Below are 16373 nucleotides of genomic sequence, written 5' to 3'. Positions count from 1 at the left end.
TTTACTTAGAGCCCAGTTCCCCCTTACTACTCAGAGGGAGTGGGGAAGCATGGAGGGAGGGATGTAAAACATGACTAATTGGTAGACCAGTTGGATAGATTTTTAAAGTGTGAGATTTTTTTCTGTAGTGATAGAAAATTTGGTGTCAGTACTTTACAAAGGCATTTATTTTTTTGTTTTCATATTAAAATCTCAAGAAAGTTGATTGGGAGACCAAGCAGTCAGCTCGGGCACAGAAGAAATTTAAGAAAATTTATCCTGTATTAAGTGGATTTTCTGCTGAACCTGAGGAATAAATACTTTTTTGCAACATATGGGTTTTCGTGCTTTTATGAATTGTTTAGGGAAGCTTTTCTGCTGTAATGGCTGAATATAAGTTGCAGAGATTTAAGCCCTTCCTTATATTAATGTTCCACCTCATTAACTTCATTGTTAGGGCTTTTACACTTCAGTGATTTAAATAAAATGATCTAAATGTAGTTCTGTTGTCCTCTCTTTCTCTCTCCCTCCCTTTTGAGGTCTAGATGATTATGTAGTTTTGTGTTTTCATTTAGACTCTATAGTTAATTCTGTTAACCACAAGATGATGAAGGGAAGCTGTTGTATATCTAAATATCTTATGCTGCAACTTCTTCAACTGCTGTTTTAGCTTTTTTACTTTCAAGTGGTCTTCAGAGACCAGGAACCTCATAACTATAAGAATCCATTCTACTGTAGAGTTAAGATCGGTGATTATATAGATGAGCTTTCACATATATCCTGTGGTATTTATAGACCTGGAACCCAAATAAGGAAGAGCTTTGCTTAAAAGCAAGCTATGTTTATCCTTAAAAATGTTTTCTAAGCATTTTCAGAAAAAGTAGGAATTAGGCAGTGAATTTCTGAGCAGAGTCACCTTTGCAAATATTTGCAGCTACTTGTAAATGGTAGACATATTTAGGCATAAGGGTTTTTCCTATATGATTTACTGCCAGATATGAGGACACCTTAGCCTTAGCACTATATACTTCAAATGCAAATTAGGTGTCTTTGTTAAAAGTGTAGAGAAAAAGAAGTTAATTTGAGTTCAGGGGAATGAAGCTGTCATGTCAGACATTTTGCATTTTAAAAAATATTTAATTTCTAAGGTGCATTATTAAATAATTTTATGAAGATTCATCAGTATTTGACCCCTTTAAATTGAGCAGTGAATTTCATTTTACATACATGTAGGTATTGACGTGAGATATTGATGTTTATTCCTAATCACTTCTTTTATTTTCCAGCTCACCAGCGACTGGAACCAGCAACTCTGTCAGGGATTGTGGCATTTATCCTTAGTCTTTTATGCGCAGCTCTGAATTTAATTCGAGGCTTTCATGCCATAGAAAGTCTCCTGCAGGTACTGTGCTATTTTTGCAATTTCAGGCGACTATGCCTTTTGATTCTACTTGTTACACAATTGATTTAAATTGATTTGGGTATTAGTACAACTTAAAATGCATGCTCAGGTTTTGTATTCTTTATACCTACTGTAGTTTCCCCTTCCTCTAAAAACACTGATTTCTAGTGGACTTCTTTGACCTAATTAACACATATTTATTTATTATCTACTCTCCCAGGAGGTACTGTTTAGAGGTATTCTGGGGACACCAAAATATGTGTGACGAGGGCGCTGCAGTCTCAGACCCTGATTGAATTGGGGAGGCAAAGAAGTCCACAAACAAATGTCAAGTACAGAAAGTTTGGAAGAGGAGTGGTCAGTGTGAGTCAGGATAGGCGAAGGAAGCTCTGTGGTGAGGGAAACTCTGGGAGGGGTGAGCAGGACCTAGAAGGATCTGAGTGGACAAAGAGGAGTGGAAGAAAGAAGAGGGCCTTCGTGGGCAGGTTTTTGTCCTACCGCTGGGTATTCCTACCTAGTTATCTGCTCCTTTTCCTTTTTTACTGGTGGCTGCCTGTGAAATCACTAATTTCTTCAGATATTGCCGACTATTTTGTTTTCCAGAGGAGTTTCTTCCAGATACTAAAGCTACCAGAGTATACTTTTTCTCTTATTCTTTTTGTAAACTTTTGAAACTCCCTTTCTTAAAGTTAAGCACATCTCAGCCTTCCTTTCCCTGTTTCTACTCACTTTCTCTGAAGATTTTTTTGACACTTCCACGTTGTGAATTAGTTCTCTTTTTTTGGCCAGTATTAAGCCAAGAATATCATTTGTAAAAACCCAATCAAGACACCTTCTATTCTGTTTTTAAATAGCTGTTAGTTTGGGGGAATATTCAAGAGAGTGCCATTTTGAGTACCCTCTGAACGTCCTCAGCCATATGAAGCCAATAGCAGAGGACATCACAGGTTCCAGGCAGCTGAGCTTTGCCGCCAGGGGGTTGGGGGTCTTCTCATGACTTCCGAATTCCTTTCCCGAACATCCTGGGCCTGCAGGTAAAGCCCCTCTTCCCTTTCAGGCACAGGACAGCTGGCTACTGTCTCTTGTCATTCCTGCCCCTGTTTCTTAGCCAGTTAGCTTTATTCCAGCAGGATTTCAATTTCGAGCTAGTTAAACAACCTGCCAAAAAGAAATAGGCAATTTGGAGACTGCTGACTGAAAATACTAATAAATAAGATCCTCTCTTGCCTTTTTTTTTTTAACTTGATGTAGTGGAAAGAACAGTAGCATAGGAGTGTGAAGAGTTGATTTTTGTTTGTGGAAGAGAGCGAGAGAGAGGGTTGGCTCCAGCTGAGCTACTGATTAGCTCAGTGACCTTGAGTAGCTCACCTTACTTTCTGGTCCTCAGTTTCATTGCTTATAAAATGAAGGAGAAAGGTGGATTTGATGAGTATTTCTCTAAGTATAGGACACATTTACACCTGGTTACACAGTAGATGACTTTAGGTGGTAGAGAGATAAACATTTTTAATTTTAAGAGTTATGTATTTAATGTATATTAATGTATAGTGTCTGTGTTTGTTAAGGGATACTAGTTTCTATTAATGGTAAAGATATAAAAATTTCCTTGTAAAAGAAAGTAATTTTAATAGAAGCCACCTTTATGACATATCTTAATAAATAATGGTATAATTAGTATTTAGAGTTGTCAAAAATTATGAAGGTGGTTCTGCGAGGTTAAAATTTTATTGTTAAAATAATTCTCTGATTGTTTGAAATTGGGAAACTAATAAGGGGAGGGAGCAGGCCTGGGTAGAGGAAAGGAGAGCCTTACCATCCCTGACTTAGAAGACAGTACATAAGTTGCAGAACCTGGGGTTTAGGCCGCATGATTTTTAAGTTAAAATTCAGGCAAGGCTGTCATATCTCACAATTTTTTCAGGCACTCATATCCTATCCCTTCTCTTCCTGGACTATTTCTTTCCTCTGATTCACAACTTCAAAACTAAGCAAGTAGTATAGAATGGATGAACAACAAGGTCCTACTGTATAGCACAGGGAACTATATTCAATATCCTGTGATAAACCATAATGGAAAAGGATATTTTTTAAATGTATGTATATCTGAATCACTTAGCTGTACAGCAGAAATTAATGCAATATTGTAAATCAACTATACTTCAGTAAAATAAATTTTTAAAAAAACTAAGCAAGTAGTATAAACTACAGCTTTTCATGGCTTTTGAGCTGCTATCCCCAACTAATGCCTGCCTTGATTCCTAAGTGTTTCCTGTCCTCCCTCTAATCAGTAATGTCTTTGCCTCATCACCGTTGAGATTTTCAGAAGAATGGTAATCTGATTAAACTACCACCTATGTGTAACTGACTGATACCTCTGAGATTTCTCAGCCTACTTATATTTTAAAAAGGCAACGTTACAAACCAGTATCTCTCATGAACATAGATGCAAAAACCCTCAACAAAATATTAGCACATTGAATCCAACAATGTATAAAAAGTATTATACACTACAACCAAGTGGGTTTTATTCCAGTTTTGCAAGGCTGATTCAACATCTGAAAATCAGTTAATACAATCTATCACATCAACAGGCTAAAGGAGAAAAATCATATGGTCGTATCATGCTTTTTTGTCAGAAAAAGCCTTTGACAAAATCATGATAAAACTCACAGCAAACTAGGAATAAAGGGGAACTTCCTCAACTTGATAAGGAATATCTACAGAAACCCTACAGCTAACATCATAATTGATGAGAAACTAGATGTTTTCTTCCTAAGATTGGGAACAAGACAAGGATGTCCCCTATCACCACTCCTATTCAACATTGGAAGACCTAGTTAATGCAATAAGACAAAGAAAAGAAAAAGTATACAGTTTGGGAAGGAGGAAATACAGCTGCCTTTATTCATAGATGGTATGATTATTTATATAGAAAATCCCAAAGAATCAACAAACTCCTAGAACTAATAAGTGATTGTAGCAAGGCCACAGGATCCAAAGTTAATGCATAAATGTCAATTGCTTTCTTATATATCAGCAGGGAACAATTGAAATTTGAAATTAAAATTACAATTCCAGGGCTTCCCTGGTGGCGCAGTGGTTGAGAGTCTGCCTGCCAATGCAGGGGACACGGGTTCGAGCCCTGGTCTGGGAGGATCCCACATGCCGCGGAGCAACTAAGTCAGTGAGCCACAATTGCTGAGCCTGCGCGTCTGGAGCCTGTCCTCCGCAACGGGAGAGGCCGTGACAGTGAGAGGCCCACGCACCGCGATGAAGAGTGGCCCCCGCTTGCCGCAACTGGAGAAAGCCCTCGCACAGAAACGAAGACCCAACACAGCCATAAATAAATAAATAAATAAAATTTAAAAAAAAAAAAAAAATTACAATTCCATTTATATTGGCACCCCCCCCAAAATGAAACACTTAAGAATAAATCTAGCAAAATACATAGATCTATATGGGGAAACCATAAAACTCTGATAAAAGAAATAAAAGAAGATCTACCATGTTCATGGATAGGAAGACTCAAAATTGTTAGGATGTTGGTTCTTCTCAACTTGATCTGTAGATTCAACACAATCCCAATCAAAATCCCAGCAAGTTATTTTGTGGATATTGACAAAGTGATTTTAAAGTTTATATGGAAAGGCAAAAGACCCAGAATAACCAACACAATACTGAAGAAAACAAAGTCAGAGGACTGATGCTATCCAATCTCAAGACTTAGTTAAGATATAATTAGGGCTTCCCTGGTGGCACAGTGGTTGAGAATCTGCCTGCCAATGCAGGGGACACAGGTTCGAGCCCTGGTCTGGGAAGATCCCACATGCCACAGAGCAACTGGGCCCGTGAGCCACAATTACTGAGCCTGCGCGTCTGGAGCCTGTGCTCCGCAACAAGAGAGGCCGCGACAGAGAGAGGCCAGCGCACCGCGATGAAGAGTGGCCCCCGCTTGCCACAACTAGAGAGAGCCCTCGCACAGAAACGAAGACCCAACACAGCCATAAATAAATAAATTAAAAAAAAAAAAAGATATAATTAAGACAGTGTGCTACTGACAAAAGAATAGACAAATAATTTAGCCAATGGAACAGAATAGAGAGCCTTGAAATAGACCCACACAAATATAATCAACTGATCTTTGACAAAGCAACAAAAGCAATTCAGTGGAGAAAATTTTCTTTTCAACGAATGGTACTGGACAGCTGCACATCCACGTGCAAAAAAAAAAAAAAAAAAAGCTAGACACAGATCTTACACCTTTTACAAAAAAGTTAACTCAAAATGGATCACAGACCTAAATGTAAAACACAAAACTATAAAACTTATAAAAGGTAACAGGAGAAAACCTAGGGGACCATGGGTGTGGTGATGAATTTTTAGATCAATACCAAAAGCATGATCCATGAGAGAAAAAATTGGTAAGTTGGACTCAATTTTAAAACTGCAAAGGACATTTTTAAGGGAATGAAAAAGATAAGCCATAAGCTAGAAGAAAATATTTGCAAAACACATCTGACAAGGGCTTGTATCTAAAATATACAAAGAACTCTAAAACTGAAGAAAGCAAACAACCCAATTAAAAAATGGGCTAGGGCTTCCCTGGTGGCGCAGTGGTTGAGAATCTGCCTGCTAATGCAGGGGACACGGGTTCGAGCCCTGGTCTGGGAAGATCCCACATTCCGTGGAGCAACTGGGCCCGTGAGCTACAACTACTGAGCCTGCGCGTCTAGAGCCTGTGCTCTGCAACAAGAGAGGCCACGATGGTGAGAGGCCCGTGCACCACGATGAAGAGTGGCCCCCGCTTGCCGTGGCTAGGGGAAGCCCTTGCACAGAAACGAAGACCCAACACAGCCAAATAAATAAATAATAATTAAAGGTGCTAATAATTAAAAAAAAAAATGGGCTAAAGAACTGAACAGACACCTTAACAAAGTAGATATACAAGAGGCAAATAAGCATATACAAAGATGCTCAACATCATATGTCATTAAGAAAATGAACATTGAAACAGCAGTAACATACCACTGAACATCTATTAGAATGGCAAAATCCAAAAAACTGATAATACCAAATGCCAATGAGGAAATGGAACAATAGGAACTCTCATTCATTGCTGATGGGAAATCAAAATCATACAGTCACTTTGGAAGACAGTTTGGCTGTTTTACACAAAGCTGAACATAGACTTATCATATGATCTAGCAGTCATGCTTCTAGGTATTATATACCCAAATGAGTAGAAAACTTACATCCACACAAAAACTTGCGCATGAATGTTTATATCAGCTTTATTTGTAATTTCAAAAAGCTGGACACAATTAAGATGCCCTTCAAAAGGTGAATGGATAGGGACTTCCCTGATGGTCCAGTGGTTAAGACTCCGTGCTTCCAATGTAGGGGGCGTGGGTTCAATCCCTGGTCGGGGAACTAAGGTCCCACACGCCATGTGGCATGGCCAAAAAAAAAAAAAAGAGGCGAATACACCCAAATAAATCCATCATTAAAAAAAAAAGTGAATGGATAAACAAACTTCAGCAATCCATACAATGGAATATTATTCAGTAATATATGAAAAGTGAGCTATCAAGCCAGAAAAAGACATGGCTAAACCTTAAGTTCATATTGCTTAATGAAAGAAGCCAGTTTGAAAAAACTATATACTATATGATTCCAACTGTATGACATTTTGAAAAAGGCAAAACTCTAAAGACAGTAAATGAAAAGATTTGGAGGGAGAGAGGAAGGGATAAATAGTAGGAGCATGAGATTTTTAGGGCAGTGAATCTGTTCTGTATGTTACTGTAATAGTGGTTATGTCATTATACATTTGTCAAAAGCGATAGAACGTACAACACAGAGTGGGCCCTAATGTAAACCATGGACTTTAATTAATAATAGTATGTCACTATTGGCTCATCAGTTGTACTACATTAATGCAAGATGTTAATGATAGAGGAAACTGGGTAGGGGAAAGAATGGTTATATGGGAACTCTGTACCATCTGCTTAATTTTCTGTAAACCTAAAACTGCTCTAAAGATAGCAGTCTATTCACACACACATACATACACACACACACACACACACACATGCTTCTTGCCTCTGTCTTAGAATCTACAATTTCTCTAGAAGCTTCAAGGTTTTTTTGTTTGTTTGTTTGTTTGTTTGTTTTAAATAGTTCCTTAAAACTGGTGGTAGGGTGTGAAAGCAGCATGGGGTACATTATGAATGGGGAAAAGGTTAGAGTGGTCTTTTTCATTAGTAGATCATTTATAATTTGGGCACTCTCTGGAAGCTTGTATCTTTGAAGATGTGTCTTTCTGATGGTTGATACAGAATTCTTTCTTTTTCACTGTCGTCCTAGACTAAATTCACCCCAACAGCACTGCTTTCTCACTTGACCCAGGGAACTGTAAATTGGTCCATATGGGATTTTTAGCTATCTGGGAACTAGGGGCACCTGGTTATGTTGTTCTCTTAGCATTGTTTTAAATCTTTGTTCTGCCATAACCCACATACACTCATCAACTCATCAACAGTTGAGGTTCCTAAAACAGTGATGCTTTAAGAGAGCAGTGAGGAAACAAGAGTGCAAAGTTGGGGGAATGTAGTCCGCAGGTACTTTGTCACTCATAGGTAGTTTTAAGGTATTTTCCAGAAAATTATGATCCTCTCACCTAAATGAGAAATACTGCTTTTGGAAATTCACTGGACCAAAAGTAGAGATCCCATTGTTCCAGTTATTGGGGATTTTACATCTGCATAGAGAGAATGTTCTGGTAAGTGACTGGTGCTTGGAGATATGTTTCCTTGTCTTGTTATGAGAATAATGAGGAAGTACTATGTAGTGTTGGATTCCATGTCCTAAAAGATGGAATGGACCGTAGGCAAACAAATGGAGATGAACGTCAGAATGCAGAGGGCACTGTGATAAACTTAGACCTCTTAGCAGGATAGGATTAGGGGTGCAAACTAGATTAATTTCAGCGAGTACATCCTTTATAGCTTGAATTAACCTGAAAGAAGATATACACAGAATTAGGGACCTGAGTTCTCTCCCTTTTAATTTTCCCACATTAGCACCTATTTTATCATTGTTCATGACTTGTACTGGTTAAAAGGTCCTTTTTATTCTCACTAAAGCCATTGAACTTAAGACATACTCTTAGCCTTCTCTCTGGTTCATCATTGTACTTTGTGTTAGGAATAATCTCTAGAGTCGCTATAGATAATTTTTGGTCAGTGAAGTAGATCTTTCCGAGGTAGTCTGCTGTGTAGACTTGGATGCAAAATCCAGGACGTGGGGCTTAAACTTTTATCTGTTCTGAAGTTACCTGTATTGGTGTTAACTCAGATAGATCATGGTGGTGATAGAGGAGGTGGAAAGACAGTACCTAAATTAAGTGGCCTCAACATTTCTTTAATACTTGATTTAAGAGCAAAGGATTTATTTGGGGATCATATTTTTAGATCTAGTTGAAAATGTGTAGTGTATTTCCTGAGTGTGAGCATTGTATCGATATTAAAGTTTGCTTTCTTAAGGCTGTGAATTCTAAAGACTCTTCTCAAATGCTAAAAATGATTGCCACGTTTATCTTCTAGTATGTAGCTTGGTGCCTGAGGCACATTTAAATTTCAGAACCCACATGAACCAATATTCCTGTATAATGTTGTTTGAAGATTCAGCACAAGTTTGTTTCTTCTAGATTAATAACTGCCTGTTAGGGTGATAAGGAGGGATTTATTAAAATGTGTAGTGCTGAAGTTTTTCTTTGGTATCTGAGTTCAGACTGAGGAGGTTTAGGATGAATACAGTTTTTTTTTATTAAGTTGGTAAATTTGATTTGGTGTTCACAGTAATGTGTAAATTAGATTATTTTCACTCATTTCCATACTTTGTTCTGAGTTTAGAGATGTTAATAAGTTTATTGTGAATTGACACCTCACAAATGTATAAGCTTTTATCACATTGGGTTTATTTTTCCTGTGTTCCTTTAAGGATCAGGCTTGAAGCAATGATCTTAATTAAGCTGATGCCAACCTAGAAGTAATTCGCATGTGGTACATTAGGAAAAAATTTGAGTATTCTGATACAGCAGTAGATATGCTGACCTGGAAGTCAGAGTACCTGGGTCCCATCTGCCAGTTAACTAACTTTGTGACCTTAGATTGGTTATTTTATCTTCTTGGATCTCATTTTTCTTTTCTGCAAGAGGAAAGTTTTAGACTACATAGGCTCAAGGACCACTTCAGTACTAAGGTTCTAAGACTCTCTGATTCTAAAATTGTTTGTAATGGATACTACAACTAAAAGTAATCAACTTGCTTTTATTCCTTGAGTTCTTTATTTCCAGTAGATTTGTTACTACCTTTTAAAGAAATTACATACCTATTAAAGCTCACTGGAAGTTTGGATTTATTTAGTAGCGTAATATCTATGCTAAGATGCATTGCTTGCTTTCTTCTAAAAAAATAAATGTATTTTTCCTGAGTTCTATGCTTATTGTTAAAGAACTGGGGGAAAATGTATAAAGAAGAAAAGAAAAATCCCAAATTTTCTTATTTTATTAATATATACCATATATATACATATCATATCCATTATGTAACTTTGTGTCCTTTTTTTCACCTAAGATTAAAAAGTGAATTTTTCCCAATTATTACAAACATTTAAATAGTATCATTCTAATACATTGTATGGCTATTATATGAAACTTCTGCTTACCTCTTTATCCTCACCTTAAAAAAAATTCTTTCCCTTTATTTGTTATTTTTCAAGCAATATTGGTAATCTAGCATCCTCTGAAGGTGAATGTGATTTTTAAAAATTTGAACTCCTTACCTCAGCCCTTCCTTCCCCGCCCCACCTTTATCCCTTCTCGTGTCCACCCTGCGCCCACCCAACTCCCACTTCTGTCCATTCTCTAAACTTCTGCCCCATGTTTCCCCAACCTCTAGCTATTCATCTGGTTTTCATCTGCTTCCTCTCCACTGGCTCTGTTCTCTCAGCTCATAAATATGTTATAGCCTGCTGATCTTTAAAAAACGAACAAAAAAACCTAAAAAAACCTCTTGATGTATGTTCCCTTCTAATATTTTGAAAGCATAGGCTATGCCTGTTGCCCCCGTTCCCTTACCTCTGTTCTCTTAGTTTACTGTGATCTCTTTCCACCCTCATAATTCTTTCAAACATCGACCATTAAGTTCACCAGTGTCCTTCTGGTTGCCAAATATTGCAGCCACTCTTGAGGCCTTGTTTGATGTGTCCTCTCTGTCTCATCTCACACACTGTTCAGTTCTTCCTTTTGAAAATAACTCATTGTTTAAATTCAAAAATAATGTTTATTTTAGAAAACTTAGAAGCAAATGAAACAGATCACTATTAATAGTTTGATGTGTTACATTTTTCTTCTTGACATTATCTCATTCCTTCAGTTCTGTGAAACAATTTTCTCCTGTTGTATTTTTTTCCTATCTCTTCTTGTTCCTCAGTTTATTTGGTAAACTTTCTTCCTCCACCTGTCCTTTAATTTACTTATTTAGTTATTTATTTTTGGCTGTTTTTGGGTCTTTGCTTCTGTGCGAGGGCTTTCTCTAGTTGCAGTGAGCGGGGGCCACTCTTCATCATGGTGTGCGGGCCTCTCACTATCACGGCCTCTCTTGTTGCGGAGCACAGGCTCCAGACGCGCAGGCTCAGTAGTTGTGGCTCACGGGCCCAGTTGCTCCACGGCATGTGGGATCTTCCCAGACCAGGGCTCGAACCCATGTCCCCTGCATTGGCAGGCAGATTCTCAACCACTGTGCCACCAGGGAAGCCCCCACCTGTCCTTTAAATAGTAGCGTTTGTGTCATGTCCTGGGCTTTATATTCTTCTAACTCTATACCTTCTCCTTGGATATTTTCATAACTTAGAGTTAATACATGTATATCCACAAATATCCACAGTCACGCATACACACAGTAAAATGTGTACATGGTAAATTTCAAAGCCTTTAATTTTCACAGTAAGTAATTCTCTTCCCATTTCTCCTCCCCAGAGTCAACCACTGGTGTATCCTTCTAGAGCGATTATGTGCATATGCTAATACATATGTATTTATATATTTACTTATATAATTATTCTTTTAAAATTATTCCTTTATAAATGGCGGTATACTGTTCACAGTGATTTGCATCTTTTTCCACCTGACAATGTGTAGATCATTTCATAGCAGTATGTAGAGATTCTTTTTAGTGACTGCATAGCATTTTTATTTTCATTTGGATCCCTGTTTTCCCCCACCACACAACAGTTTATTTTGAAAGAATTCAAACTTACAGAAAGGTTTAAAAAAAAATACAATTAACATCTACCTGTATACGTACCTACCTTTCTTCCTTTATCTCTTTCTTTTCTTTTTTTTCTGAATCATTGGAAAGTAAAATTGTAGGTATTATGACATTTTATTCCAAAATTATTCAGTATGTCTGTCTTAAGGACTAGGACATTCTCCTGCATAATCACAATACCATTCTTACACCAAAGACATTGAAGATCAGTGCAGTATTAGCTAATATAAAATCTATATTCAAATTTCACAATTCAAAATTGACCCTGAATATCCTTTATATATACTTTTTTCTCTCTCCAGTCTATCAACCAATCAAGAATTAAGCTTTGCATTCGGTTGTCATAGTCCTTTATTTCATTTAACTACTATTTAAATATATGACAACTAAACTAGAGCTCTAGGTTAAACTGTTCCCTGAAGCTGACTTAAATGTCTACTAAACATAATTATTTGGATATGTCACTAGCAACTCCAAAATACCTTGTCCAAAATGAACTCAGTTTTTTCTGCGCCCAGACCTACTTTTCCTCCTATATCCCCAGCTTGGTGAATGGTATCATTTAAATGTTGCCTGAATAGGAGACCTTGGAGTCATCCTAGCCTCTTCCTTCTTGAAACTGCACAAGCTACTCCCTTTGCCTGGAATTCTCTTCCTACCTTGTCTACTAGTCCGTCCTTCAAGATGCAAATTAAGCTTTATTTTCTGTGCCAAACCTTCCCTGATCCTTTTTTTCTCCAGGTAGAATTAAATGTGTCTCCAGTAGGCTCCCTTAGTACCCTGTACACACTCCTATCCCATCAGTTACCACTTCAGGTGGGAATTGTTGTTCTTTGTATCTGCCTTCCTGGTTAGAGTTGAGCTTCTTGAGTTGGTGTTGACTTGTTTTCTGTCCTTGGTCTAGTGACACAGTACTTGGCCCATAAGTGTTTAATGAATGACTATTTATTGAATGGAAGAATATGTTTATAGATATTCTCTTTAGCAAGGGGAAATAAAGATTTTTCAAAGCTGAACTCAATTTGTCATGCATTTGTTGGATTCCTACTATGTGCACAGTTTCACGCAAGTAGTTAAGATTTAGTTTCTGCCCTGAAGGAAGGTTAGGATCTCATTGAGAAGACAAGGCCAGTACATTAGAGATTTAAACAATATTGAAAGGTAATCCTAATTATCTGATGAATGATGCAGACAGTAACCTCTGGGAAAGAGAAGTTAGAGAATGTTTTTGAATACTTACTGTGTGTCAGTTACTGTTATATTTTTGCCAGTGTTATTTCATTGAATCTCTACAACTTTTATTTTCAAAAAAGGGAATTGAAGTTAAATAAATAGTCCATGATCGTACAGCTAATAAGTAAAGATTTGAACCGAGATCTGGTTGAGTCCAGAAACATGCTTTTAAGTGTTCCAAAGGCAATTAAGAGAGTGTAAAGTGATAGTGTAAATTTAGGGAAAATACAGTATTCAATTGTAAGATAGTAATTAAATTATTATATAGTCCCACAATTAAAGGTTATATAATTATTACAAATTAAGTAGTTGAGAAATATTTAGTATTTTGAGAACATGTTTATGATATAGTGTGAAGTACTAGAAAGCAATATGTAAAACTATGATTCCATTTTTTTAATGTACATATATTTTTGTACAGAAAGGATTGGAAGGAAGTACCTAAATGGTTAACAGTAATTCTCCCAAAGTTGTAATATTATGGACTATACGAGTTTCTTATTTGTAACATTCTGTTTCAGATTCTCTCCAATGAACATGAACTTTTATAATCAAAAAGGATCATTTAATGGACTGAAGAAAAAACAATCAAGCAGAACTTATTTAAAAGTCTTAGAATCATTAAAGTAGAAGGGTTTTGTGTTGACCTTCCCTGCCTCTGGGATTGAACTGGCCTAACCATCCCAGACAGATTAATGGTTTCTATTTTAAGATCCTCACTAGGATAAGCCCCTCTCCCTCTGCCTTACAGGCACTTCTGTTGTCCAATAGCAAATGGAAAAGCAATTTTCTCTTTATATTATTTCCTGAAGACATGGTCGTGAGAGACACTCCCATGTCTTCTGGAAATTTTTATTGTATAAAGAGATTTTTTTCTAAAATAAGGGCCAAATTTAATGTTTCTACCTAGAAGATAGAAATTTGATGCTCCTGCCTGGGCTTTATGTTTTACTTCATAAAAACATTGAAAGAAATGATAAATATAGATATTTAAGAGGAATCAAAAAGGAATAGAAAAAAAGGGCTTGTTACATGTCTCTATTAGTTTTCTTTTAAAAGAAATATTCTATGAATAATCTATCTCTGTTTTTCCTCTGGGTGGTTTTTTTTCTAGCATAGCATGTATGGCTGAATTTCCTCATTGAGATTTAGCACACTCTAGTGGACAGTAGCTTTTCAGTTTGGGTTGTCTTTTTTTTTTTTTTTTTTAAATCATGCCAAAGACTTTATTGGACAGTTCCATAATGTGCTTACTAGATGGTAAAGTTTGTCAATATTTATTTGAGTCAAATAGTAATCCTAGCAAGCAGGCTTAACTTTATAGGCCACTGGGGTGTTGTACTTTTTTTTTTTAATTAATTAATTAATTTATTTTTGGCTGCATTGGGTCTCCATTGCTGCATGCAGGCTTTCTCTAGCTGTGGCGAGCAGGGGCTACTCTTCATTGCAGTGCATGGGCTTCTCATTGCAGTGGCTTCTCTTGTTGCGGAGCACGGGCTGTAGGCACATGGGCTTCAGTAATTGTGGCACATGGGCTCAATAGTTGTGGCTCACAGGCTCTAGAGTGCAGGCTCAGTAGTTGTGGCACATGGGCTTAGTTGCTCCGCAACATGTGGGATCTTCCTGGACCAGGGATCAAACCCATGGCCCCTGCACTGGCAGGTGGATTCTTAAACCAGTGCGCCACCAGGGAAGTCCCTGGGGTGTTGTACATTTTTATTTGGTTTCTTTAGTAGTGAGAAGAGGCCCTTTTTACATTACATGGAAATTTGTTTCCATTGGCTTTCATCTTCTCTTGGATAAGATATAACTGATGGGGAGGCCCAGACATGGAGGAAGACTGGTAGCCTTCCTCTACCTCACACTCCCTGGTTCTTATAATGTATTTTATGTTTCTATTTTAGGACTCTTGAGAATTTTTATATGCCACTTTTGAAAATTTTGACCATTTGTGCGTAAATGTTTTCATAGCCTATCCCAATGGATTGTTTTTGGAAATGGGCTTGCACCAGAAAAAAAAGTAATTTTTATTTTGTTTTTGCAGAGTGATGGTGAGGATTTTAATTACATTGTTGCATTTTTCCTTGGAACAGCAGCCTGCCTTTACCAGGTAGGTTCTCTCCGATTTTAACAAACATTTTCCCATTATTGCTTGTTTCAGGTATCAATTCTAATAATTTCTTGTGCACTTTAAATAAATAAAAATAATGTCTGAGTTCTTTGCCCCTTTTTAAAATTTGAGCCTCTGTTAGCTTTGTGACCCTTTTGAACGGACATAGATCCCAGTGAACTCAGTGTTAGCCCTCTCCTGTGCTGGGGCTTCATTGGCGGCAGGTCCTCAGCCTATGGCAGTAAAGACTATACTTCTAGATATTCTGGTGACTTACTGTTTAGCTTCCAGGCTCTGCTTTTACTCCAGGTTGAGGATTTTGTACTTTGGGGAAAGTCTTTGAAGAGGGAACAGCAAAAGCAGGCTTTTAGGATATTTAATTTAGCACTGATGAGTAGGATGGATTGTCAGAGCAGAGAGACGATAAGCAAGGAAATGAGTTGAGAGGCAGAAGGTAATGAAAGCCCAAACTAATGGTAATGGCAGTAGGGATAGGAAAAGAAAGGACGCTGAGAAGGAAGACTCACTAGGACTCAAAGACAGAATAGATCTGAGACTTTAGGAGGGAGGAGGTTTTGTACCTGAGTGATAGGGAGATACATACTCCCATTTCCAAGAACAGAGGAAGCACAGATGTGTTAGGGAAGGGAGAGGTAACCATGCCAATTACCCAGATTCAAGAATGTCTTTGCTAAAACACGTTAGAGCAAACAAGGCATTTTGACCTAACTTTTATAAGTGACACATTTCTCTGTCTTGCATAGAAAAACATTAGAAAGATTCAGGACTGCAAATAAAAGACTACCTAAAACTCGGTAGAAGTCTTTAGGGAAATAAATATACATACATATATATATAAAATACACATACACTTTTTTTTGACCACGCTGTGCGGCATGCGGGATCTTACTTTCCCGACCAGGGATCGAACCCGTGGCCCCTGCATTGGGAGCACAGAGTCTTAACCACTGGACCACCAGGGAAGTCCTGGGAAATATTTTAAATATATGCATTTGACTTTTATGTAAAGACATATTAGAAATTTTAGTTTCAGTGACCACATTTTTAAAAATATATATTTATTTATTTATTTGGCTGCTCCAGGTCTTAGTTGCGGCACACAGGATCTTTAAAGTTGCAGCACACGGTCTCTTAGTTGCGGCATGGGGGATCTAGTTCCCTGACCAAGGATCGAACCTGGGCCCCCTGCATTGGGAGCGCAGTGTCTTAACCATTGGGCCGCCGGGGAAGTCCCAGCACCATTTTTTTTTCAGTCCCCTAATTTTTCTTAATCATTTATATTAGCTTCAGAAATTTT

General features: G+C 37.5%; 1 protein-coding gene across 5 annotated transcripts in view; it reads left to right on the top strand.

The window, feature by feature from the left end:
• The window catches only part of SEC22A (SEC22 homolog A, vesicle trafficking protein), a 66419-nt gene that overhangs the window by 37255 nt on the left and 12791 nt on the right, over window positions 1-16373 (top strand). For 4 of the 5 annotated variants that reach the window (XM_059922123.1, XM_059922122.1, XM_059922121.1 and 1 more), the window contains 2 exons: window positions 1266-1381; window positions 14990-15055. In XM_059922123.1, coding sequence (XP_059778106.1) covers window positions 1266-1381; window positions 14990-15055 — 182 coding nt within the window. The remainder of the gene's footprint in view (window positions 1-1265; window positions 1382-14989; window positions 15056-16373) is intronic. The other variant, XM_059922120.1, reaches the window with a different exon arrangement.

Source organism: Balaenoptera ricei, chromosome 4 (assembly GCF_028023285.1).
Source record: "Balaenoptera ricei isolate mBalRic1 chromosome 4, mBalRic1.hap2, whole genome shotgun sequence".
NCBI classification, from domain to species: domain Eukaryota; kingdom Metazoa; phylum Chordata; class Mammalia; order Artiodactyla; family Balaenopteridae; genus Balaenoptera; species Balaenoptera ricei.
Note: the sequence above shows the minus strand (reverse complement) of the source record. Positions and strands in the feature narration are given on the sequence as shown.